This window comes from Oncorhynchus clarkii, chromosome 20 (assembly GCF_045791955.1).
Source record: "Oncorhynchus clarkii lewisi isolate Uvic-CL-2024 chromosome 20, UVic_Ocla_1.0, whole genome shotgun sequence".
Classification (NCBI taxonomy): Eukaryota; Metazoa; Chordata; class Actinopteri; order Salmoniformes; family Salmonidae; genus Oncorhynchus; species Oncorhynchus clarkii.
The window spans coordinates 27160028-27185036 of NC_092166.1; the positions used below are offsets into that span (position 1 = coordinate 27160028).

General features: G+C 42.6%; 1 protein-coding gene across 1 annotated transcript in view; it reads right to left on the reverse strand.

The window, feature by feature from the left end:
* Nucleotides 1-25009, reverse strand: part of LOC139376145 (adenylate cyclase type 1-like) — a 67001-nt gene that overhangs the window by 13011 nt on the left and 28981 nt on the right. Inside the window, exons 5-10 of the mRNA XM_071118387.1 lie at nucleotides 17994-18121; nucleotides 13897-14055; nucleotides 13595-13736; nucleotides 2447-2602; nucleotides 509-703; nucleotides 239-336 (exon numbers count right to left, since the gene is read on the reverse strand). Coding sequence (XP_070974488.1) covers nucleotides 239-336; nucleotides 509-703; nucleotides 2447-2602; nucleotides 13595-13736; nucleotides 13897-14055; nucleotides 17994-18121 — 878 coding nt within the window. The remainder of the gene's footprint in view (nucleotides 1-238; nucleotides 337-508; nucleotides 704-2446; nucleotides 2603-13594; nucleotides 13737-13896; nucleotides 14056-17993; nucleotides 18122-25009) is intronic.

The window sequence follows — 25009 nt, forward strand, 5'->3', positions numbered from 1 at the left end:
AGAGAGCCTGTGGAAGTCAACTCAAGAGGCAGCAGACCAAAAGAAAAGAGAGAGAGAGAGAGAGAGAGAGAGAGAGAGAGAGAGAGAGAGAGCTAGAAAGACATCGTGTCACTGTCAGATATCATATACTAAAACGAGCGAGAGAGAGAGAGAGCGAGATAAAGAGAGAGGCACAGAGAAAGAGATAGAGGTACAGAATGTGTTGCTCTCAGATATCCTATAATAATCTAGTACATACTGTGGTAGGATGAGAAGGTAGACAAGGCCGAACAAGGCAGCTAGAATTAGAGAGAGGACCACGGCGCTGGTGAAGTACTCATCATGGAGCTGGTGGTACTGGCAGAGAAACCAGAGAGAGGGATGTCTCAGATAAAATAATGATTAAAGCATCTTCTGGGTGCTACGTCTATCAAAAGGTTGGATTCAAAAGTCATTGCATTCCTTGCGCTGCGACTTTTGCGTGCGTATGTTTGTGCATGTATGCTGTAAGTGTAGTACAGTTACTCACCCTCTGCTCGCGCTCAGAGCACTTATACATGAGTGTGAGGAAGTTGAGGTCAGCTGTGTCTGACTCTGTCTGCCTCGCCTCGATTAGGCGACCAATGTAGCGGTTGACCCGTGTTCCGGGACTGGCCTGGGTCACGTTAGCCGACATCGACGTCCGGTTCCGCAGCTTCTCTGGAGCCGTCCGCAGGGCCCTCCGCTGTGGCACAGAATTGTGGGAAACGGAATCCTGACTTGACTAGTTCAGAGGGTTTTATACCAGCTGTTCAAAACAATGGTTCACGGAGGACCTCTGCTGGGCCTCTGCTGTTTACTGTTTGGGTATCATTGTGGGTGAGAGAAAGTTTACACTTAACTACAAACCCCAAAATTCACCATGGAGTAAGGAGAGGTGTGTTCTAATAGTACTCAAATCTTTAAATGTGACCAAGGGAAATCAAACAAAGTCAATCCTTGTGGTTGACTTGACTTCACATGAATTGAAAAGGGGCATCAACACATTAAATGCTCATCTTCACACAACAAACAAAACATAAATGATTTACTCTACGGTTAACATTCATTCTCTGACCCCAACTGAACCCCCTTTTCTTGATAGTCCTTTGGAAGCGTCGTTACTGTACAGTGGGCTATGTGGAGCAGCAGAGCAAAAGCAGTGATTTGACACCAGAGAGAATGAGGACGTGTCCCAAATGGTTCTCTTCGTGGTGTTCTACTTTTGGCCTGCAGTGTACTATATAGGACACAGTGTGTAATTTGGGATGTAGCCTGATTGAGTCTTCCTGGATGAAGGAAGAAAGCCAGTGAGCTGTACAGACTGAGGCCCATCAGTGTCACAGCGTGAGAGACAGTGGGTAAGCGAGGAGCGGCTGAAAATGAAAAGAGTGCCATCATAATGGGGATTGGGGGGGGCAGAGCGAATGAGGACGGTTGAGGAAGGTTAACAAACACACACCCCACTGACTTCATCCTCATCACCCCTCACTTTCTCTTGGTTGCTTTGGAGGCGTGTGTGCATTGATTACACTAATTAGTGTTTCTGTGGCTGTGTTGTAAGCCTGTCTCTCACCCCCTTCCTCTCCCGTCGCCCTCTCGCTTTCCCTCTAGTCTCTCTCTTTAGTCTTTCCATCTCCCACTCTGCATGTGACCCAATTGTTTGGAGATGGTCCGAGGAGCATAGGACACTCATCACATCATACACCCACGACTGCTCCGAGTGCACTCATCCTTTCACTCCTTCCTCGTCTCCCATCTCCCATCTCCCACTCTCCCTCTCTCTCGGAGTTCATTGTCATTTCCGACAGCCTGGAGAGTGTGTGTGTGTGTGTGTGTGTGTGTGTGGCCTGAATCTGAATATCTCAGTCTGTGTCGAGTATATTTTAACTTCACTCCAATCCCCTCTCTTTTGAAAGCTATGTTTACATGCTTCCATCCAGGCTTCTCACAAAGCATCAGAGCTCTATGACATATTATATAAATGTAACCACAGAAGTTCTTATGCCCTTTACAGAATGATTGTACTAAGTTTTATGGTTTTATCTGAAAGGGTGAGATTTCTTTTGGCTCTTATCCGCTGCATTACATCTCCTTTCCCACACACACACCCACACAGACCTGAGTATCTGGATTTAAATATCCTGAGCCAGATTTGAACTGAAGCCAGACTTCAGGATATCTTTACAGGGACAGCGGGTCAAGATAACACACTGACAATCAGCCATATTAACAAAGGAATTGAAAGTAAACGGATGAAGGTCAACAAAGTCTGGTTGGTTGGGAAGCACACGTTGCACGCAGACAAGTACACGCACATGCATGCTCACACACACATGTATGTACACACACATGTACTCAAAAGTATACACACAGACCTTCTCTCTTTGTCTCTACATTCCCTTACACAACACACACAAACAAGCATGCACACGCTCAAAGATCTTACCTTGTCGCCGTCCTCACAGTTCATGGCGTTTGAGAAAGGTATCTCGGCCTTGAACATCTTCCTACAGTGCATGAGCTGCACCAGCAGGTAGCACACGGTCTTAAACTTCATCTTCTTGGCAGGTTTTATATCCGAGAGAATCAATCCTGGGAATATCTGTCAACAAACAAGCGGTGAGAGCAGGGATTAGGATACACACTAGGATACATACTTGTACTGTAGATACACTTCATACGTTCACAGATGACTATGTCTTCATCTCAGATTACGGCACACAAACACTAACTCTCCCTACGGCGCCTCTTCTCGGTCTCTTCTCTTCGTTGATGAAGTAGAGCGGTCGGCTCGTCTATCAAGAGGATTAACCGAGCATGTGTTTCAAATGGCACGCTATTTCCTATTTAGTGCACTACTTCAAAAGGAATTCTCTAAATAGAGAGCCATTTGGGACGTGGGACACTTGACTAAGGTTACATCTCACAAAGGAGGAGAGTAGAAGAGGGCTGGGTGGCTGAACGGCCCCCTGAGACAATAGTGTGACACTACTGTGAAGGTTCACATATGGATCCACATAAAGCTCTTACATAATCTGAAAACTGACGGACAACAATGCAACAAAAAAATCTCATACACTCATTTCGCCTTGCTTGTGGATTTATTAACCAACGTCTCGGATAAAGAGCCATGGTTGTTTATCTTCCGTTTTTCAGCACCTCACCAGAGTGTGCATTGTGCATTTCTGTACAGTGTACCAGATGAATAGCCAAGCAGCGCTGGATAAATACACAGGCATCAGGAAGTTAGACCCGTCTCCAGACCTAATAAAGTCTGCAGGGCAAGGGTAGGGTAGGAGAAGGGGAGAGCAGGAGAGGAGAGATGATTATGAACTGACACGGATGTACGAATGCTGCTAGTGGCACATCTGTTGGAGATGTGAAGACTAGAAGGGGATGGGGTGGGGGGTGGGGGGGGGGGGTTGTGTGTGTGTGTGTGTGTGTGTGTGTGTGTGTGTTGCTGCCACAGGCTGTTGACAAGACAGTGTCAGAGCTGAGGCCAAACATCAGGGAGACTGTAAGGGAACCCATCGGATCTGAACAACCGTGACTGAGTGACAACTCAATGAAAAACATACCCAACACTTTCTACAATACACACAGCATATTGAACATGTAGTACAGTAGTACAGGACTAAAATGCTGTTCAGTTCAGATCGATAATGTTTCACCTTCTGTTGAAAACGAAAGTTAATGAAAGGTTAATTAAGTATTTTTTAAATCTGGACTACATTTCACCAGGTAGTTCCTTTAAAATGTATTGTCTGTCCGTTCTAGCAGTCAAACTACATCTGTCCACATACAGTATAAACCAATGTCATGTCCAGTACTATATATCAAAGTTACTTCAGCATAGATCAGCATAAATTTCAAGCTGGTCTATGCTGGTCAGTGCAGGTCGGACGCTAGTCAAGCTGGCCTGACCAGAATGGTCTAGCTGGTCAAGCTGGTCTTACCAGCATGGTCTAACTCGGGGGTCTAGAGTAGCTCACAGCTAACCTACTGTATGAGTAACTCACCAATCGGTTTTTAAAGTATACAGGACAAAAATGTGAACGCAACATGCAACAATTTCAAAGATTTTACTGAGTTAGAGTTCATATAAGGAAATCAGTCACTTGAAATAAATAAATTAGGCCCTGATCTGTTGGGGCGGCAGGGTAGCCTAGTGGTTAGAGCATTGGACTAGAAACCGAAAGGTTGCAAGTTCAAATCCCTGCGCTGACAAGGTACAAATCTGTCGTTCTGCCCCTGAACAGGCAGTTCAGGCCGTCGTTGAAAATAAGAATTTGTTCTTGACTGACTTGCCTAGTAAAAAATAAAATAGAGTTCACATGACTTGTCAGGGGCACAGCCATGGGTGAGCCAATCAGAATGAGTTTCTCACCACAAAAGGGCTATACTACAGATAGAAATACTCCTCAGTTTTGGACATAATGCCAAATTCTCTATAAAGACATTGAATGCGGCTTATGGTAGAGAAATTAACATTAAATTCTCCAGCGAATGTTCTGGTGACATTCCTGCAGTCAGCATGCCAATTAAACGCTCCTTCAGAAATTGAGACATTGTGTTGTTTGACAAAACCTTTTTTTGTCCCCGGCATAAGGGGCAAAGGAGAAATGCTCACTAACAAGGATGTAAACAAATTTGTGTACAAAATGAGAGAAATACGCTTTTTGTGTGTATGGAACATTTCTGGGATCTTTGATTTCAGCTCATGAAACATGAGACCAACATTTGACACGTTGAGTTTACATTTTTGCTCAATATACATAAAGGTTTTCATGTGTTCCATCGCAAACTGTGATAAACAGAAAAGCTTCCGGCTACGATCCAATTAAAGTCACATTGACATTATCCCCCCCCCCCCTGGTTAGCCACTATTCTATTTAAATGGCCAAATGTAACATAATATCTGCCCATTAAATTCCAGCAATATTTCCCTTCTGTCTGTTTGGTGTGCGCGTTTGTCTACTCTGTATGTAAACAGTTAGTGTTGCTAATGTTAACCGTCTTTTGGGTAGTTAAACGTCTTTCCCCCCAAAAACCTTCGGCAAAGTAGGCTTACCTGACCACACCACATCATGACTATTTATTTGTATAAATTGAGTGGGGATTGTTTAGCAAACCGTGCCAATGACGCGCTGCAGCAGTAGGCCAAACAGCAGAAACCACACTTCCTCTCTTTTTGGATGTACAATTCATGGGAAATTACACTCAAACATCTTAAACATTTATTTTCCCCCCCAAACCTCAAGAATTGTCTCCTGATGTGATTTAAGCATTGACATGGACTCAGAACATCAATTCCCGTTGTTTGTCTATTAATAATTGTAATATTGAATTTAAAAAACGAAACCAGGGAAGATAGAAGTCAGGAAACTAATTTTATGGGGCCCCTTTAGAGTTGTTTATTAACCATTATTTTTTCAGGCATTTTAACAGAAAACACATTTCTTTCACATCAAGGACCACATCAAGGCTTCTTCCTTGCTGAGGGCATTTTCAGGTTATGTTGATATTGGACTCGTTTTACTGTGGATATAGATACTTTTGTACCAGTTTCCTCCAGCATCTTCACAAGGTCCTTGGCTGTTGTTCTGGGATTGATTTGCATTTTTCGCTCCAAAGTACGTTCATCTCTAGGAGACAGAACGCATCTCTACCTGAGCGGTATGATGGCTGCTTGGTCCCATGGTGTTTACATTTGCATACTATTGTTTGTACAGATGAATGTGGTACCTTCAGCATTTGGAAATTTCTCCCAAGGATGAACCAGACTTGTGAAGTTCTACCATTTATTTTCTGAGGTCTTGTCTGATTTCTTTTCATTTTCCCATGATGTCAAGAAAAGAGGCACTGAGTTTGAAGGTAGGCCTTGAAATACATCCACAGGTACACCTACAATTGACTCAAATTATGTCAATTAGCCTATCAGAAGCTTCTAAAGCCATGACATCATTTTCTGGAATTTTCCAAGCTGTTTAAAGGCACAGTCTTCTGACCCACTGGAATTGTGATACAATATAAGTGAAATAATCTGTCTGTAAATTACTTGTGTAATGCACAAAGTAGATGTCCTGACCGACTTGCCAAAACTATAGTTTGTTAGCAAGAAATTTGTGGGGTGGTTGAAAAACAAGTTTTAATGACTCCAACCTAAGTGTATGTAAACTCCGACTTCAACTGTACATGCAAAAACACAGATATTGAAATGAACAATTCAAAAAATCTAACTGAAATAGAGCATGCTGGGAAATACAATAATTATGGGCGTAGTTTTGGAGACCAGCAAAATCTTATGACTTGGGAGTCAACCTCGCTTGGGATTTGAACTCAACCTCTTGGTTTCCACAACCTGAATTTCCTGCTCCGCCACTGGTTCTGTGGGTATCATAAAGATTGTTTAAAGATTAGAACTGATAGACATTCTGTAATTTGTCCCTGTAGGCCAGAGATCATCAACTAGATTCAGCCGTGGGACAATTATTTTTGGAGCGGATGGTCTGTGATCCAGAACATACTTACAAATTATTTGTAGACTGCAAATTGACAGCAAGAAACAGATATAATATTTGACTACAACATAATCATTTCAAACCTTGCTTACATTTGTATATGATCTCATACTGTATATCTCCATTATGTGTGGGAATACTTTGGAAAAGCGTTCCAAAATGTAAAGCAGTTGGAGCTGATTTGCTGGTGTCTCTTATGTCCAACCATCCAAAAAAGTAAAACATTTTTTTGGAGGGGCCAAATAAAATCACCCACAGGCCAAATCCGGCTCCCGGACCAGCAGTTGGGGAACCCTGCTGTAAAGGAACCCTTTGAGTCCCATTTAGAACCCTCTCTTGAAGAACCCTCTAATTCCAGGAAGAACCAATGACAGGTTCTACAGTTATACTTATAGGATACTTCAGATGAGCATATTACACACGCTGTTAAAAATGACCTGTAATTTCACAGTAAGTTACTAGCTACTGAGTTGCAGTATAAATACAGTATTTTGACAGTTAAATTAAGGTCTCATGTTGTAAAAATGACTTGTTTTTTATCTTACTTTCACTGAACTTTGAAATGTAGGTCAAATCAAATTATTGGTCACATGACCATATTTAGCAGATGCTATGGCAGGTGTAGCAAAATGCTTGTGTTCCTAGCTCCAATAGAGCAAGAGTATCTAACAATACACAACAATACACACTAATCTAAAAGTAAAAGAATGGAGTTAAGAAATATGTTAATTTTAGATCAAGCAATGTCGGAAGTGGCATTGACTAAAATACAGTAGAATAGAACACAGAATATACATATAAGATGAGTAAAGCAGTATGTAAACATTAAAGTGACTAGTTTCAGGTGTAATGACTAATGTTCCATTATTAAAGTGGCCAGTGATTCCAAGTCTATTTAAACTCAGCAAAAAAAAGAAACGTACTCTCACTGTCAACTGCGTTTATCTTCTGCAAACTTAACATGTGTAAATATTTGTATGAACATAACAAGATTCAACAACTGAGACAAAGTGAACAAGTTCCACAGACATGTGACGAACAGAAATGGAATAACGTGTCCCTGAACAAAGGGGGGGGGGGGGGGGGGATCAAAATCCAAAGTAACAGTCAGTATCTGGTGTGGCCACCAGCTGCATTAAGTACTGCAGTGCATCTCCTCCTCATGGACTGCACCAGATTTGCCTGTTCTTGCTGTGAGATGTTACCCCCTCTTCCACCAAGACACCTGCAAGTTCCCGGACATTTCTGGGGGGAGTGGGCCTAGCCCTCACCCTCTGATCCAACAGGTCCCAGACGTGCTCAATGGGACTGAGATCAGGGCTCTTCACTGGCCATGGCAGAACACTGACATTCCTGTCTTGCAGGAAATCTCGCACAGAACGAGCAGTATGGCTGGTGGCATTGTCATGCTGGAGGGTCATGTCAGGATGAGCCTGCAGGAAGGAGGATGTCTTCCCTGTAACTCACAGCGTTGATATTGCCTGCAATGACAACAAGCTCAGTCCAATGATGCTGTGACACACAGACCATGACAGACCCTCCAACTCCACATTGATCCCGCTCCAGAGTACAGGCCTCGGTGTAACGCTCATTCCTTCGATGATAAACACGAATCCAACCATCACCCCTGGTGAGACAAAACCACGACTCGTCAGTGAAGAGCACTTTTTGCCAGTCCTGTCTGGTCCAGCGACCAGTGGGTTTGTGCCCATAGGCAATGTTGTTGCCGGTGATGTCTGGTGAGGATCTGCCATACAACAGGCCTACAAGCCCTCAGTCCAGCCTCTCTCAGCCTATTGCAGAAAGTCTGAGCACTGATGGAGGGATTGTGCGTTCCTGGTGTAACTCGGGCAGTTGTTGCCATCCTGTACCTGTCCCGCAGGTGTGATGTTCGGATGTACCGATCCTGTGCAGGTGTTGTTACACGTGGTCTGCCACTGTGATGATGATCAGCTGTCCGTCCAGTCTCCCTGCAGCACTGTCTTAGGCATCTCACAGTACAGACATTGCAATTTATTTCCCTGGCTACATCTGCAGTCCTCATGCCTCCTTGCAGCATGCCTAAGGCACGTTCACGCAGATGAGTAGGGACCCTGGGCATCTTTCTTTTGGGGTTTATCAGAGTCAGTAGAAAGGCCTCTTGGTGTCCTGTTTTCATAACTGTGACCTTAATTGGCTACCGTCTGTAAGCTGTTAGTGTCTTCATGACTGTTCCACAGGCGCATGTTCATGAATTGTTTATGGTTCATTGAACAAGCATGGGAAACAGTGTTTAATTTTTACGAATTATCTTTGAAAGACAGGGTCCTGAAAAAGGGACGTTTCTTTTTTTGCTGAGTTTATATGAAGGCAGCAGCCTCTAATGTGCAGGGTTGAGTAACCGGGTGGAAGCCGACTAGTGATGGCTATTTAACAGTCTGATAAAACGCTTCTTTCAGTCTCTCGGTCCCTGCTTTGATGGACCTATACTGACCTCGCCTGCTGAATGACAGCGGGGTGAACAGGCCGTGGCTCGGGTGGTTGATGTCCGTGATATGTTTTTTGGCCTTCCTGTGAAGGCCATTGGGGGCAATGTGCTGGCGTGGGCTCATTAGCATATTTGGGCACATGGTTTAAAATATGTTGTATATGTGCCAACCATTAGTGGAAGTGATGTACTAGTTTAAGTGGTTTCATTGTTATGTTGAGCATCTCATTTTTCCACTCCAAATTCTACAATCAAGTGCTGCACTGTTAAGATGTTACTGTGGATTTTCCAGTTACTTTAAAGGTAGTTGGTCATCGGGAAGTTCATGTTCAATTTTCAATCATTTACTGTCAGCTTTAGTTATTGTAAAATTCACAATAACTGACTGTGGCTGATGTCTGTCACATACACTGACCTGACAGAAAGATCAGTTAGTTGCCAACCAAGAGGTTGAGGCCAGGTGAGGCTGGAGCCCAAGTGTGCTCACCACAAAGAAAGCTTAGTAGTTGTTATAAGCTATCAGAAAAGTTCAATGGAGGTACAGTGAGCTACTGCCAGTGAGTTGCTTGCGGTTACTGGCTCTTACATGACTGAATTTTACAGCTGGTTGCCAATTAGGTCAAGCAAAATTCACAGCAACTAACTTCCATTAAGGTACTACTAAATTCACAGTAACCTCTTAACAGTGCAGCTCATATGCCCTTACAAAGATTGCAGAACTGACCGTGTTAAGAGGTGCTCAACCTTTGACAACATAGCCATCAACTACTTCCACTGACAGTTGGTACAAATACACATTTTTGGATCATGCCACCAAATATGCTAATTAGACTACCCCACTGGTACATTGCCCCCACCTATATTTCAAAGCGCCTTGACGATTGGACCTTACATTCAAAATATTGAGTGGAAAAAGTGCCTGGATTAGGACCTGCGCCGCTTCCTGTGTGAGGTAGGGTCGTACTTTACAGATATTGTAGCGCATGAACCTGCAGGAGCGAGTCACTGCTTTGACGTTTGCATTGTCATGCCAAGGTTCTTTTCACTCTAGGCAGGCAACACTGGAGTTATCAACCGTGATGGAGAGGTCTTTGAGTGGACAGGCATACCCCGGGAAGAAGAGCAGCTCAATCTTGTCGAAGTTGAGCTTGAGGTAGTAGGCCGACATCCAAGCTGAGATATCTGCCAGGCATGCAGGGATGTGTGTCACCACCTGGGTGTCAGAAAGGGGGAGGGGGGGGAGTAGTTGAGTGTCATCCGCATAGCAATGATAGGAGATGACGGCGCTGAGTGACTTGGTGTATAGACAGAAGAGGAGATGGCCTAGAACCGAGCCCTAGGGGACACCAGTAGTGAGAGTACGTGGTGCAGACACAGATCCTCTCCATGTCAACTGGTAGAAGCGGCCTGCCAGGTACGATGCAATCCAAAAGTGTGCAGAGCCTGAGACTCCCAGAGGAGGGTCTGATGGCTCATGGTGTTGAAGGCAGCGGATAGATCTAGGAGGATGAGAACAGAGGAGAGAGAGTCAGCTTTGGCAGTGCAGAGAGCCTCAGTGACAGAGAAAAGCAGTCTAGGTTGAGTGACCTGTCTTGGTTCGTTCTGAGAGAGATAACGAGAGAGTTGATCAGAGACAGTACACTCAAGAAAATAAAGGGACACAGGTCTATAGTTTGACGTCAGATGAGTCGAGTCTTGGTTTCTAGTGGAGGGGTCCATCTCGGGCCATTTTGAAGTCAGAGGGGACACAGCCAGTGGTCAGGGATGAAGGAGAAGGGAGGAGGGGATGAGGTCGAGCAGGTAGATTGTCGGGCTGCCAGACCTCACTAGTCGCAGGACTTGATCTGGGGGGGGTGGGGGAGGTCAAGGCGTAGGGTAGTTCTGTGTGAGTGGGACCAGTGGACTCATTAGGCTGAGTGAATGAGTAGAGGATGTCGTCAACCTTCTTTTCATAGTGGTTGACAAAGTAGTCCGCAGAGAGGTAGGAGGGAGAAGGTAGGAAAGCATTTCCTAGGATTAGAGGCAGAAGATTGAAATTTAGAGTAATATAAAGTGGCTTTAGCAGCAGATACCGAGAAAGAGAAGGTAGAGAGGAGGGAGTGAAAGGATGATAAGTCCTCCAGAAGTTTAGCTTTCCTCCATTTTCGCTCAGCTGCTTGCAGCCCTGTTCTGTAAGCTTTTAATGAATCACTCAGCCACGGAGCAGGAGGGGAGGGCCGAGTCAGCTAGGAGGAAAGGGGACAGTGTGAGGAGTCAAATGATGCAGAAAGTGAGGAGAGTTGGGTCGAAAAGGCAGAATCAGGAGAGAGAATGATTTATCAGAAGGGAGAGATGATAGAATAGAAGAGGAGAGTAGTGGGAGAGAGGGTGAAGATTGCAAAGGCATATGACCATCTTAGGGGCTAGGGTTGGAGGAGGGTTGGAGGAAAGGGAGACAGAAAAGGAAACAAAGTAGTGATCAGAGACCTGGAGGGGGGTTGCAGTGAAATTAGTAGGCAAACAAGCGCTAGGAAAGAGGAAGTCAAGCGTACTGCCTGCCTTATGAGTGGGAGGGGCTTGGGAAAGGGCGAGGTCAAAAGAGGCAAGGAGGGACAAGAAATTAGTCGAAGGCAGACATCGGGAAGTTGAAGTCACCAAGTACAAAGAGCCATCATCAGGAAAGCTCATTGAGGAACTCTCCAATGCTAACTGATGGCAGATAGATGACAACTATGTTCAGCTTGAGTGGGGACAAGGGACAGCATGGAATTCAAATGAACAGATGGACAGGTGAGAGGGAGAAAAGAGAATCTCCAGTTAGGAGAAATGAGTAGCCTTGTGCCACAACCGCGACGACCAGATGCTCTCGGACTATGAGAGAAAACGTAGGCAGATGAAGAGAGCAGCTGGAGTAGCAGTGTTCTCTGGGGTGATCCGTGTCTCCGCAAGGGACAAAAAGTAAAGGGACTGAAGGGCAGCATAGGCTGAAATGAACTCAACGTTCTTAACCGCAGATCAGCAGTTAAAAACACTGCCAGAGACCCAGAATTCCACAAGGGATGTGCGCGCAGGGTACACTAAATTAGAAGGGTTGCAGCCAAGGAGTGGGGAGCATCTGTAAAGCCTACAGGGAGAGGTGCGAACAGGTATAGAAAAACACACACAGTTACAAAAGAGCAAAATGAGATGATCAGAAAAAAATAACTAGGTAAGATACTCAAGTGAGAGCAGTGTGGAGCCTTCTCTCTTTCGTTCCGCTAAGAAACGTCTTCCTTTCGGTGACGGCCTTACTGACTCAACCGCAGCTAAGAACTGAGAAAACAGGGGGGACTGAAGTACTAACACTAATTGCTAGTTGCCTAGCAGAGGTGAAGAGCACACCTCCCTGTACTAATTGCTGATTGCCTAGGAGAGGAGAAACCACTCCCCCTCCAAAACAACCACTGATTACCAAAACAAGTCACAAATTGCCCTGCCCTTTGATCCTGGTTGATGTGTCAACAATCATCTGCAAGTTAGTTTGACTTATATAGGCACATCCTTCCCTATCATCTACCCTGCAACTCTTCCCCAGATCCTCGGTGTACTAGAGATGTGTTTTCTGTTAATATAACTGATAAAATAATGGTTAATAAGCAACTCTAATGGGCCCCCAGAAAATGTATTTTCTCTGTTTTATTTTTCTTGGTTTAGAATTTTTTATTCAATATAAATTTTACAATTATTAATAGACAAACAACAAATGCATGTTCTGAGTGCATGTCAACGCTTAAATCACATCAGAAGACAATTCTTGAGGTCTGTAAAAAAGTAACACATTTAAACTAATCATATATGTTAGTTGGACTTATTGCACCCGTTACTGAAATCATTGTTTCAGTTTAGATGGTTTAAAGTAGTATAATTCATTCATCTTTCAAACCCTGGCAGTCATTCTGAATTGTCGGTGAATATAACTTCCAATTGTTGGATATCCCCACTCAGGCTGAATTCTAATAGGAATTAGAAATCATTGGTCAGCAGTTTTCAAAACCAAGCGAAGGCTGGTCACCAGAGAAAACACAACGAAGGCTGGTCACCAGCAAAAACACAACGAAGGCTGGTCACCAGCAAAAACACAACAAAGGCTGGTCACCAGCGAAAACACAACGAAGGCTGGTCACCAGCGAAAACACAACGAAGGCTGGTCACCAGCGAAAACACAACGAAGGCTGGTCACCAGCGAAAACACAACGAAGACTGGTCACCAGCAAAAACACAACGAAGGCTGGTCACCAACAAAAATACAACGAAGGCTGGTCACCAGCAAAAACACAACGAAGGCTGGTCACCAGCGAAAACACAACGAAGGCTGGTCACCAGCGAAAACACAACGAAGGCTGGTCACCAACAAAAATATAACAAAGGCTGGTCACCAGCAAAAACACCTTGAAAAACACCATGTCTATGCTGTTTTTTTCAGCAGGGTACACATATAAACTGTACACACATGCAAAAACTCTCGATCATCCTCTCTAATGCAGAAGATTTCCCATATTTTACACACACATGCACGCACACACACACACACACAAACATACATGCTTGCACACAAGTACACACACATACACAAACACGCAGCCCTGACCTTCCGTCGGTGAGATGGTACAATGAAGAAGGTCTCGATCTGGTGTTTGAGGAGGAAGGCGTTTCTCTCGTGGCCGTTGCCAGGTTCTACCTCATAGTCTCCATTCAGGGAGTCCAGGGTCGCCTTGGTGATGTGGACCTTCCTGGTGGAGAAGGAGAAACACAGAGTCAGCATCATGTGGTGCTGCCTACCGCCGTTGTGCCTTCAAGCAAGGTACTTAAACACTAATTGCTCCAGAGGCTGTGTTGTGTGTCAGGATGGGTACTGTGAAAGCAAATGGCATGGTGATAACTGGTACTAACCCAGGCAGTCCCCCTGCCTCCATCACGTTGGCCAGTGTGACGTCGTTGGACCACACGTCATACTGCCACTTCCTCAGTCCCAGGACCCCACACAGCACCCGGCCCGTGTGGAGACCCACACGCATGTTCAGATTCACCTCCGTGGCCTCCGCTACTGATCTGCAGGAGCATGAGAAGGGTCATTACAATATTATATCATTGACACTAAGCGTGTGATTGTGGGGCAGAGTTTGTTTGTGTGTGTGTGTGTGTGTGTGTGTGTGTGTGTGTGTGTGTGTGTGTGTGTGTGTGTGTGTGTGTGTGTGTATGTGCATACTAGGGTTGCAAAATTACTGTTAATTTACAACAAAAGTACTCTGATTTTCCTACTGCAATTGTAACTTTGGTAGTTTATATTTTAACAACTTTTTTAAAAATGTATTCATATACAGCTTTCATTTGTTGTATCTATGTCCATATTGTCCATTACATTCTAGTGGATAGACCATATTTATGGTTTAAGTGAAAATAGTCTATATAATGAAAAAAGTATTTAACCAAATATGCCATTATTTTCTCTTCCAACAATTGACTTTTTTTCACAACTGCCACCAGTTTGGTGCCAAAACACTTACAACAAAGACTATGACACAGTAAAATAAATAAGTGTGTAAAAAGAAAAAGGAAGAAGATACTTAATGCTTAAACCCTCATATAAAAGCAAACAATAATGGATAATAATGGAGATAATAATTGAGATGCAACCACTCTCAAATTCATAGACAAAGCTATGATGCAAGGACTGGCCATCCAGATATCGAAATGATAATTTTATCGATGTTTTGAGGCTACAATGCCCTGCAAAGAAATGTACTTATCCCACATTTTGTTGTGTTACAGCGTGAATTCAAAATGTATTAAATACATTTTTTTCTAACCCTCCTAAACACACAATACCCCAATAATGACAAATTTAACTAATGTTTTTAGAAAATGGTGCTCATTTATTGAAAATGAAATACAGAAATATCTCATTTACATGAGTATTGACACCCCTGATTCAACACTTTGTAGAAGCACCTTTGGTAGTGATTACAGCTGTGAGTCTTTCTGGGTAAGTCTTTAAGAGCTTTGCACATCTGGATTGTACAATATTTGCCAGTTCATCTTTTTAAAATCGATCATTCCTAGACAGTCATTTTCAATTCTTGCCATAGATCTTCAAGCCGATTTAAGTCAAAACGGTAACTAGGCCACTCAGGAACATTCAATGTCGTCTTGGTAAGCAACTACCGGTGTCGATTTAGCCTTGTGTTTTAGGCTATTGTTCTGCTGAAAGGTGAGTTCATCTCCCAGTGTCTGGTGGAAAGAAGACTGAAGCAGGTTTTCCTCTGGGATTTTGAATGTGCTTATAACTGTATTCTGTTTCTTTTTATAAAAAATATAAAACTCCCTAGTACTTGCCAATTACAAGCATACCCATAACATGATGCAGCCAGCACCATGCTTGAAAATATGAAAAGCGGTACTCAGTGCTGTGTTGTGTTAGATTTGCCCCAAATATACCTCTTTGTATCAGGACAAAAAGTGTATTTCTTTGCCACATTTCTTGCAGTATTATTCAAGTGCCTTTTTTTGCAAACCGGATGCATGTTTTGGAATATTTTTTATTCTGTACAGGCTTCTTTCTCTTCATTTATGTGAGTATTGTGGAGTAACTACAATGTTGTTGATCCATCCTCAGTTTTCTCCTATCACAGCCATTAAACTCTACAACTATTTTAAAATCACCATTGGCTTAATGGTGAAATCCCTGAGCAGTTTCCTACTCAGTTTACACAGCTACCAATCGATGCCCTTCTTTGCAAGGCATTGAAAAACCTCCCTGGTCTTTGTGGTTGAATCTGTGCTTGAAAGTCATTACTAGATTGAGAGACCTTACAGATAATTGTATGTGTGGGGTACAGAGATGGGGTAGTCATTAAAAAATCATGTTAACCACTATTATTGAACACGGAATGATGGGATTTGTTAAGCACGTTTGTACTCCTGAACTTATTTAGGCTTGCCATAACAAAGGGGCTGAATACTTATTGATTCAAGACATTTCATCTTTCCAATATTTTCTACAAACAGAATTCCTCTTTGACATGATGTGGTATCGTGTGTAGATCAGTGACACAAAATCTAAATTCAGGCTGTAACACAACAAAATGTGGAAAAAGTCAAGTGCTGTGAATATATTCTGAAGGCACCGCATATATTGTTTGTTTACATTTACCTTGTTCACAAACATTGAGGTAAAAAAGCTTACATTTTGGGTTCTGATGGGGTACGACAGTTGAAATAAGCTCATGAGGCATTTATAAATGATATTCTTCAAGAACCGATAGGTACATATCATTAATTTATAAGTCCAAAAATGTATGTAGCAACTGAAGATTGACCCTTTAAACACTAATGGTATTTACTAAATTGATGGTTTATATTTAGCATAATGCTTTACAGATTTGTCATTCTATATATATATATATATATATATATATATATATATGTTTAATAATCTTATTTGATTATTTTATAAATGTTAGATGTGATAAGGCCACACAGAGGGCCAAAGATAATTACAGGCACCTGTGATAATCTGAAGTACCCAAAAAGGCCACTAGATGCCATGTGATAAAATTCCACAAAATCCTTGAAAGTTACGAAAATTCTGGCAGTTTACTGGTAAACTTTGAAAGTTACCAGTAATATACCCTCCATTTGCCACCTTAGTGTGTCCACTCTAGCATTACTGTATACAAATCATTTCTTGCCTCCACACATTTTATTCTGCCATGATAAACGGTGCTGCCCCTCTTCACATAATAGTACAGATAGGCCAGGCAGCACTGAGTTCTAACCTCCCTCCCAGCCTCCCATCCTCTCCCTCTCTGTCTGGAAGAAAAAGTACACCTGTTCTGGGGAGATAAGCCAGAAGGAAAAAAATGGTAGCTACTTCAGATTCTAAACAGTTTTTTCTCTACTCCTGTCTGTTAGGAAAGTAAAGTTAAAGAGAATGTGAGAGTACAGACAGAGGAAAATCTGCAACGAGGGAGCAAAGTGAGGTTTAAGAGCATTATCTAGAGTCTAGACACTCAATAAACAGGGCAAAATGCTACTCTTGTCACCAATATGAATATGAATCCACCGCTAAGATAAGGTGTTTTTATTGTGCATTGTAGCCCTATATTTGTCATTCTTAAAACACTACGTATATGGGTGTGTGTATGTACAACCCCTATATGGCATATGGAGCGAAATAACACCAAGCCAACGGCCATGTATTTATCACAGAACGGGTTAAGGCTCATTGAAGTGTTGCGCTCCTCCTTCTTTCTCCAGATTGTGCAGGACATGCAAAGGAGTCAAACACTTTCAAGCTTCAATAGGAAGCATCCAAATGCATTTCCATTCCCTCTCAACCCCATCTATCTGCGGTGTTGTCATGTATTCATAGAATCCTTCAGCCTGGACTTGTACACCAGGGGTTTAGAAGAATTGAGAATATCAATATCCCCAGTCCTCAGTCTCACTCTTATCCCTGGTCAAACCAAATGATTCAGCATTCAGCAGGCTCATTCCTGCTGCCTGCTGCCTAGCTAAACTCACTGTTTGTTATCTGTGCATAGTCACTTTACCCCTACCTACATGTAAAAATGACTTTGACTAAACTATACATTCCGCACATTGATTCGGTACCCCCTGTATATACTGTAGCCTCATTGCTGTTCTTTTATTGTGTTTTTTATTTTTTTACTTTAGTTTATTTAGTAAATATTTTCTGAACTCTGCGCATGTGACAAATCAAATTGGATTTGATACAGCGATAAATGTGATATGGTGTCCATCACAAATCAACAGGTGTCGACACTGACTCTAACATCACGATGACTCGTGTGGTTTATCAGGCCATATACGAGTGACATGTTTATCATGGATGACACAAACTGGAACATAACACCACACCAGCCCGGGACCTGGCCCAGAACAGGACGGCGTGGAGAGACAAATGGCCAAGGAGCCAGCAAAGATTAGTGAGAGAGTGAGTGTCCACCATAAACCTATAGACTCACGTGATGGTGTCAATCATGTCCAGGCCCATCTCCACACAGCAGTGGGCATGGTCAGTCTTGGGCTGGGTCAGACCTGACACACAGTAGTAACAGTCCCCCAGGATCTTTATACGCCTACAATGGTTCTCCTGTTAATCGGGGGTGGAGAGAGAGAGAGAGAGATATTTCTGAAATTCAGAGCAATATTGAGACAGACTGACACAGACAGTGTGGGGGGACTAGACACATAAAGTGCATTCATTTCTAAACGGTTGAACAGATATGTATGAAAACACCCTCAAATAAAAAGGTGACATTCTGTACTGTGACCTCGTAAAAAAACATTCAATTTCAAATCCCAAATGCTGAAGTATAAAGCCAAATAAAAAAGCTTTAGCTTCACTGTCCAAATAAATACGTAGGGGAGTGTATTTACACAGAAATATCACATGCGCTTTCCAATATTCAGAGCAGTATGTCAGACCTACGATGTTAGATTGCAGTGAGGGATTACTGACAAGATTGCCTTCTGCTTTCTACCTCGTATTCAAACCCTCTCTATCCAATATCCATTCGCCTAAACCATTCAGGGCACATAGTGTATTTTAACATCAAGAAACTCCGCCCATCTGAATTAGGTCTTGTGCATTCATACATGCAGTAATGTGCAAATGCTCTATAACATACAGTATGTAACAGTTTTGCTTCCATCCCTCTCCTTGCCCCAACCTGGGCTTGAACCAGGGACCCAGCAAGCATCCCACGAAGCAGCGTTGCCTATCGCTCCACTAAAGTCACAACCCTTGCAAAGCAAGGGACACAACTACTTCAAGCTCCCAGAACGAGTGAAGTCACCGATTGAACCGCTACTAGCACGCACCGCTAATTCGCTAGCCATTTCACACCAGTTACACATACATCCTGTAGGCTACCACAGGCTACAGCTGTACACACTAATGTGAACTTTGCAAGAGGTACTGTACAGTACAAATCCAACTTAAAAAAAAGGAAATGAGTCTGAGTGCAGAAGCATAACGGTCCCCACTCCATCATATCATCGGGTCAGTGTTGTAGAAGAGAGTAGATGTGTGGCCCGGGGTGGTATAGCTGTCTAAGCTGCTTCCTGTGGAGCGTGAGTACCACTGCCAGCCGAGGTCCAAATCCAAGCCCACTGCTCTTTCAGCACTCTCTCTCTATCAAAATAAACATACAAATCACAACAACAATAAAAGTGTGAACCTCTACGACGTGGAGCAACGCTGCCTGGCGTGATGTGAGGCTCTGCTCTGGGATGAAAGGAGCTGTGGAATTTGTAACCCATCCTTAGGGATCAGTGAGTCACAGAGTTCACAGTGAGCTATGGGTTGGTGGGCCGAGCTGCTAGCGGGTGATAACATCACCCGGGCTCCCATTGTTACTTCATGGAAGAGATGTGATCTTGGGCTGAGCAAAGCATGTGAACTGAAAGACTCATAGCTACGCGGTGTGCGTAGTCCATTGGTGTTGAGAGAGCTTGTTAGCAGCATAAAATACCGTTTCCTTCACATTATGTTACATACAGGCTACACTCGCGTTGTTATTGCTCAGTAGTACTGAGGGCATATTTCTTTCAAGTCAGATATATGTTGATAAAGATATTGTCTTAAATTAAAAATATATATTACAATAATTTGAAAGGAAATTCTGTCTTTTGATGTGAGCTTAAATGCCATGGTGAATGACAACAATATTAAGGGGACAACTCTGGTTCGTCTTACACTGATAAAATGAACTGCTTTGTAACACCAAAACGAGTGGCAACTGAGTGTCCACCAACGCGAAGGAGTCGAAACCTTAACTTTTCTGGAGTATTAAAACACATCATCCTGAGATGTTTTGAAACATTATATGGTGTGTGGTAACACCACTTAAAACTACAGGATCGGTGGGTCCCCCGCGGGATGTAGTAACAACAAAAAAGTAACAACAAAATTTCCCAGGACACAGACATATCTGATATTGCAGAAAGCTTAAATTCTTGTTAATCTAACTGCACTGTCCAATTTAAAGTAGCTATTACAGTGAAAAAAGACCATGCTCTTGTTTGAGAAGAGTGCACAGTTATGAATTTGAAAATGTATTAATAAACCAATTAGCCACATTTGGGCAGTCTTGACACAACATTTTGAACAGAAATGCAATGGTTCATTGGATCAGTCTAAAACTTTGCACATACACTGATACCATCTAGTGGCCAAAATCTAAATTGCGCATGGGCTGGAATAATATATTATGGCATTTTTCTTGCATTTCAAAGATGAACATTCATTTAACATTTCCACAAATGTCAAAGTGTTTCCTTTCAAATTGTATCAACAATATGCATATCCTTGCTACAGGCAGTTAGAGTTGGGTATGTCATTTTAGGCGAAAATTGAAAAAAAAAAGGTCCGGATCCTTAAGAGGTTTAAATGAAGTGTTGTTCAACACCTTGCCAGGGAATCCTGTCTAGTGGAGAATTAGATCACTTGTTCTGGTGTATTTTCATGTTTAACATTGATATGTATAGTGCATCTGGAAAGTATTCAGACCCCTTCACTTTTTCCACATTTTGTTACATTACAGCCTTTTTGAAAAATGAATTAAATTATTTCATATCTACAAACTAAACCCCTTAATGACAAAGCAAAAACAGGGTTTAAGAAAAAAATACCTTATTTACATAAGTATTCAGGCCCTTTGCTATGAGACTCGAAACTGAGCTCAGATGCATCCTGTTTCCATTGATAATCCTTGAGATGTTTCTACAATGTGATTGGAGTCCACCTGTGGTAAATTCAACTGATTGGATATGATTTGGAAAGGCACACATCTGTCTATATAAAGGTCCCTCAGTTGACAGTGCATGTCAAACCAAACCATAAGGTTGAAGGAATTGTCCGTAGAGTTCCGAGACAGGATTGTGTCGAGGCACAGATCTGGGGAAGGGTACCAAAACATTTCTGCAGCATTGAATGCCCCAAGAACACAATGGCCTCCATCATTCTTAAATGGAAGAAGTTTGAAATCTCCAAGACACTTCCTAGAGCTGGCCACCCGGCCAAACTGAGCAATCGGGGGCCAAAGGTCTTGGTCAGGGAGGTGACCAAGAACCCGATGGTCACTATGACAGAGCTCCAGAGTTCCTCTGTGGAAATGGGAGAAACACTTTGAGAAACTCTGGGAGATGTATGTCTATCTCAGGTCTCTGCTCCCCACACTCTCCCCTTACTGTGTATCCTGATTGAGGACACTCTCATTTCTCTTTGATTCTGATGTGTCTTTCACAAAGCATCTATTTAATGACGTTGATGGGGACAGATATTTTTGGAGCACCTCAAAAGCTCTAGAGTTCCTCTGTGGAGATGGGAGAACCTTCCAGTAGGCCAACAAACTCTGCAGCACTCCACCAATCAGGCCTTTATGGTTGCCACTACACAGTAAAAGGCACATGACAGCCAGCTTGGAGTCTGCCTAAAAGCACCTAAAGAACTCTCAGACCATGAGAAACAAGACTCTCAGGTCTGATGAAACCAAGATTTAATTATTTGGCCTCAATGCCAAGCGTCACGTCTGGAGGAAACCTGGCACCATCCCAACTGTGAAGCATGGTGGTAGCAGCATCATGCTGTGGGGATGTTTTTCAGTGGCATGGACTGGGAGACGAGTCAGGATCGAGGGAAAGATTAACAGAGCAAAGTACAGAGAGATCCTTGATGAACACCTGCTCCAGAGTGCTCAGGACCTCAGACTGGGGCGAAGTTTCACCTTCCAACAGGACAACGACCTTAAGCACACAGCCAAGACAACACAGGCGTGGCTTCGGGACAAGTTTCCTTGAGAGGCCCAGCCAGAGCCTGGACTTGAATCTGATAGCACATCTCTGGAGAGACCTGAAAATAGCTGTGCAGCGACGCTCCCAATCCAACCTGACAGAGTTTGAAAGGATCTGCAGAGAAGAATGGGAGAAACTTCCCAAATACAGGTGTGCCAAGCTTGTAGCGTCTCACCCAAAAAGATGCAAGGCTGTAATCGCTGCCAAAGGTGATTCAACAAAGTATTGAGTAAAGGGTCTGAATACTTATGGAAATAAACATTTTTTTTGTTGGTTTTTTATACATTTGAAAAAAAAATCGTAAAACCTGTTTTGCTTTGTCATTATGGAGTTTTGTGTGTCGATTGATGAGAAAAAACAAACAATTGAATCAATTTTAGAATAAGGCTGTAACATAACAAAATGTGGGAAAAGTCAAGGCGTCTGAATACTTTCCGAATGCTCTGTATATGATCATTTTCCAGTTTAACCCATGTTTGGCAGGCATTGTTGAGCACAGTGCTCCGTCTACCAGCGGTAACTAGAGGTTGTATAGCAAGCATTGCAGGATACTTAAGTTAAAAAAATCATTTAAATGACTTGCATTCATTTTCTTGTAAATATACAGCACCAGCAAAAGTCCAGACACACCTACTCATTACAGGGTTTTTCTTTATTTTTTACTATTTTCTACATTGTAAAATAATAGTGAAGACATCAAACCTACAGTTGAAGTCGGAAGTTTACATACACTTCGGTTGGAGTCATTAAAACTTGTTTTTCAACCACTCCACAACTTTCTTCTCCACAACAAACTATAGTTTTGTCAAGTCGGTTGGGACATCTATTTTGTGCATGACACAAGTCATTTTTCCAGAAATTGTTTACAGACAGATTATTTCCCTTATAATTCACTGTATCACAATTCCAGTGGGTCAGAAGTTTACATACACTAAGTTGACTGTGCCTTTAAACAGCTTGGAAAATTCCAGAAAATGATGTCATGGCTTTAGAGGCTTCTGATAGGCTAATTGACATAATTTGAGTCAATTGGAGGTGTACCTGTGGATGTATTTTGAGGCCAACCTTCAAACTCAGTGCCTCTCTGATTGACATCATGGGGGGGAAAAAGAAATAAGCCAAGACCTCAAAAAAAATGTTGTAGACCTCCACAATTCTGGTTCATCCTTGGGAGCAATTTCCAAACGCCTGAAGGTACCATGTTCATCTGTACAAACAATAGTATGCAACTATAAACACAATGGGACCACGCAGCCATCCTACCGCTCAGGAAGGATACGCATTCTGTCTCCTAGAGATTAACGTACTTTGGTGTGAAAAATGCGAATCAATCCCAGAACAATAGCAAAGGACCTTGTAAAGATGCTGGAGGAAACAGGTACAAAAGCATCTATATCCACAGTAAAACGAGTCCTGTATCGACACAACCTGAAAGGCCGCTCAGCAAGGAAGAAGCCACTGCTCCAAAACCACTATAAAAACGACAGACTAGGGTTTGCAACTGCACATGGGGACTAAGATCGTACTTTTTGGAGAAATGTCCTCGGGTCTGATGAAACAAAAATATAACTGTTTGGCAATAATGACCATTGTTATATTTGGAGGAAAAAGGGGGAGGCTTGCAAGCCGAATAACACCATCCTCACCGTGAAGCACGGGGGTGGCAGCATCATGTTGGGGGGGTGCTTTGTTGCAGGAGGGACTGGTGCACTTCACAAAATAGATGGCATCGTGAGGATGGAAAATTATGTGGTTATATTGAAGCAACATCAAGACATCAGTCAGGAAGTTAAAACTTGGTCGCAAATGGGTCTTCCAAATGGACAATGACCCAAGCAAATTGGCAAAATGGCTTAAGGACAACAAAGTCAAGGTATTGGAGTGGCCATCACAAAGCCCTGACCTCAATCCTATAGAAAAATGTGTGCGCAGAACAGAAAAGGCATGTGGGAGCAAGGAGGCCTACAAACCTAAATCAGTTACACCAGCTCTGTCAGGAGGAATGGGCCAAACCCAATTTATTGTGGGAAGCATTTGGAAGGCTACCCAAAATGTTTGACTCAAGTTAAACAATTTAAAGGCAATGCTAATTGAGTGTATGTAAACTTCTGACCCACTGGGAATGTGATGAAAGAAATAAAAGCTGAAATAAATCATTCTCTCTACTATTATTCTGACATTTCACATTCTTAAAATAAAGTGGTGATCCTAACTGACCTAAGACAGGTCATTTTAAAATGTAAATGTATTTGGCTAAGGTGTATGTAAACTTCGGACTTCAACTGTATGAAATAACCCATATAGAATCATGTCGTAAGCAAAGAAGTCCCGCTTCCAGTTGTCCCACTTTCACTCTCTCTGTCTCCTCCTGTTTCTAATCTGTCAACAACAACAAAAAAGCATTTTAAAAAAGGTGGAATTCCAGAAAAAAAAGACTCTCCATAGGCCCTAATCATCCACCATAATTTCTATAAACCATTTCTATTTCTTAAAAATTTGATGAGATTACCGTAAAAAAAATAAAAATAAATTAATAAATACAACGGCAGGAAAACTATGACCTAGCTATGTAAACATAAGCAATGAGATGGGTGACACGTAGCCTACTTTCTAATAAGACAGTGGTATTGATTGAACAATCGAACCACACGTAAAACAAATACAAACTCACTCAAACGGACATCATCAACCCTCCAAAGCCCAAAGCTCATCTCAGCTAACTACTCCGACACAGTCAGGTAGAATGAACACTGTAAAATCAATTAATAAAAGAGTGGAACACATAATGAAAGTTCTGAAACTTCAGAGGAGAGTATTGGGTTCTGTTTGAGGTCTCTAGCTATTTCACTAGCTCTTTATGGCTGTGTGAATGCACAAACAACAGAAGTTATACATTTTCATCAGGACTTGGGAGACTCCCCTTCAGGCTCCTACTCACACACAGCCATTTCAAATAGACAGCTTAGGCAATTACACTGTGCCAAAGGAGCAAGCCACAGAGTTAAGCCACCTGCGTGAAGAACGTAGGCTACGTGCCAGCTGTTCACTAACAGGTTAGCCTCTGTCGACGTTCCAAATGGCACCCTGTTCCCTTCATAGTGCATAACATAGAGAATATGCAGCCATTTGGGACTTAGCTTTGAAAAGAAAAGAAGAAAGAATAAATGTTCTTTAAGTGTAACAC